The 2,845-nt window shown below is 49.5% G+C and overlaps 1 protein-coding gene across 1 annotated transcript; it reads left to right on the forward strand.

The window, feature by feature from the left end:
- The first annotated feature begins 1,448 nt into the window (after nt 1-1,448).
- On the forward strand, nt 1,449-2,845 carry LOC115599532 (shadow of prion protein-like). The gene is made up of 2 exons (XM_030463943.1): nt 1,449-1,510; nt 2,404-2,845. The coding sequence occupies exons 1-2, from the start codon at nt 1,449-1,451 to the stop codon at nt 2,843-2,845; spliced, it is 504 nt and encodes a 167-aa protein (XP_030319803.1).

Raw genomic sequence — 2,845 nt, forward strand, 5'->3', positions numbered from 1 at the left:
CTGCTGAAGTGGGGGTTGTGTGGGCTGGGAGCGAGATGGGAGAGGAACAAAATCGGGGAGAAGTTTTCTGAGGAGAAACGTCCCAGCTCTGCAGTTTTGGAGACTCAAAACTAAATCATTGGAGGATTTTTGAGGCTGCTGTTTGGTTTATCCAGCCTTTAGAGACTATTTATCCCTGTGCATCATGGGCTCAATCCTCTGGATATTTCCCTTCCAAAAGATAAATTCACCTTTTAAAGGAGTCCCCCACATTACTTGGCTTTATTTGAATGAAACCCATCAAGTTTTTCATGTGATATATTCAATTTTTTTTTTTTTTTACCTCCTCCTGGGGGTTGTGTGGGCTGGGAGTAAGGTGGGAGAGGACACAAAAGCAGGTGGAGAAGTTTTCCAAGGAGAAACGTTCCAGTTCTGTGGTTTTGGAGACTCAAAACTAAGACACTGGAGTATTTTTGAGGCTGCTATTAGATTTATCTGACTGTTTATCCCCATGCACCATGGGCTCAGTCCTGTGGATATTTCCCTTCCAAAAGATAAATTCACCTTTCCAAGGGACCCCCCAGGTTGCTCAGCTTTTTTTGAAACCCATTGACTTTTCATGCCATATATTCCATTTTTTTCCTCCTCCGGAACCTGAGCTCTCTGTATCCCTGAGTTTATCCCCAGCCACGCTTTGCTTTCCCAAAAAAAAACACCAGCCCTAAATTATCCATCCCATTGGATCCCCTTTATCCCTCCCCGCCCATGAGGGGGATAGGAGGGACATTGGCTCTGCTTTACCCAGAGGGAAAAGTCTGATGTGAGTTGAGCCCAGTGGGTGCAGACAGGAGGAACCATCACTGAGGCAGTCCCGGGTGCAGGGGTAAGGATGGCATTCCCAGCAGGGAGTTGAAGGATTTAAAAAAAAAAAAAAAATTAAGAAATTGGGGAAAGTGGGAAGTTTTGGGGGGTTGGCAGCCACTGGAGCGGGCAGGTGGGATGGGGTGAGTGACACCACAACCACCCTGGAGCTTTCCCCCTGGGTGTGGATCCAGAAGTTTGATTATTAGAGGGGAAATAATGGTGAGGGGGGTGAGGGGTGGGGAGGGAAATAAGAAGGAATAAAATAATCCCCATGTTTTAATTTTTTCCTGGGTTTGCCACTCGAATTTGCAGCATTGCCACTGAGCTGCAAAGAGCTGGAAGGAGAACACAGACTTCTCCTGGTGTTCCTTAAAATAACCCACATTATTTTTAAGACCAGGGTGGTGAAATGAGATAAATTAACTGAGCCTATTTATTTATTTAAAAGAGGGTGGGGGTGGGATGTCAGGCCTGGCACCTTCTAGTTGGGGCTGCTGGAGGGAAATGCTGACACAGGGATGCTGCGTCCACGGGGGCTCTGTTTTGTCAAAAGGCTTTTGTCAACACTGCTCTTGCTATTTTGGGGCTGTTTTTTGGGGCCAGCGATGGCTCAGCAGCTTGGGTACAATGAGGCTGTTGGCTCAGCCATGGGCAGAGGGGACGAGGGGTGGGGCGTGGGGTGGGAAAATGAAAGGTGCAGCTTGGCTGGGGGAATGCATTCAGTCCTCTCTGCTGCATGTGGTAAAGATGTTGGGTATATAGGAAAGAGATTCGATTGGGTGTATGGTGAGGAGATTTGATAGTTAATCATGGAATGGGTGGGGTTGGAGGGGATCTTGAAGTTTATCTGGTTCCAAACCCTTGCCATGGGCAGGGACATCTCCCACAAGTCCAGGGTGCTGTAAATATGGTGAAGCTTTTTATATATATTTAACTATTTTTACATTTATATTTATATAGTCAATTGGAAATATAATTTTCTATTTTTATATATTATTTATGTATTATTAAAGATATATTATTAGCTTTTTGTTTAACTGGGGTGGGGCTTTTCACCCGAGAGGATAGTGACAGCACAAGGTGTAATGGTTTTAAGCTGAAAGAGTGGAGATTTAGATTAGATATTAGATAAAAATTCTTCACCATGAGTGAGATACTGGAATAGGTTTCCTAGGGAGGGTGTTGATGCCCCTTCCCTAGCAGTGTCTCAGGTCAGGTTGGATGGGGCTTGGAGCATCTTGGGCTGTGGGAGGGGTCCCTGACCATGGCAGGGGGATGGAACTGGATGAGCTTTGAGGTCCCTCCCAACCCAACCCATTCCGTGATTCTCTGAAATACATCAGATATATTATAAATACAGTCAGCACATTAAACACATTCAATACATTCAGTGTATTAGATACATTAGCTATATTAAATACATTCAGACATTTAAATACCTCAAGTTTTCAACTCCAATGTGAAGGAAGCAGAACAGATTTTTCACCAAATGTCTATAATTCCTCACTCCATCACAGGTGGGTCCATGCACTGACCCTCTCCCCTCCTCCTCCTTGGCAGGTGGGGCAGGATGAGGCCCCTGGACGCCTGGTGCTGGGTGGCAATGCTGCTCCTCGCTCTCTTCGCCGATGTCACCGGCAGTCGCCGCGGGGCCGGTGGCCGAGCCGGTGGCCGAGGAGGTGGCGGGGGTCTCCGGGGGGGTTTTCGGGCCATCTCCCGTGGCACCGGCGGCACTCCGGGCCGTGGCTCCAAGGTGGCGGGTGCCATCGCTGCCGGTGCTGCCGCCGGGTACGGAATGGGTCTTTTGGGTCGCCCGCGGCCATCGCGCCTGGGTCACGGCATCCCGGTGGCCCGGCAGCCTTCGTCGGCGGGGGGGTTTCACGCCCCGAGTTGGCCGGACCTGGGTGGCAAGCGAGGAACCCCCAGCCCAGCCCCTCGCCCCGGGGCCACCATCTCCGCGCTGCTCTTGGGCTCCACCGCCTGCATCCTCCTGCAGCGCTGA

The sequence above is a fragment of the Calypte anna genome, chromosome 22 (genome assembly GCF_003957555.1).
Source record: "Calypte anna isolate BGI_N300 chromosome 22, bCalAnn1_v1.p, whole genome shotgun sequence".
Taxonomy (NCBI): Eukaryota; Metazoa; Chordata; class Aves; order Apodiformes; family Trochilidae; genus Calypte; species Calypte anna.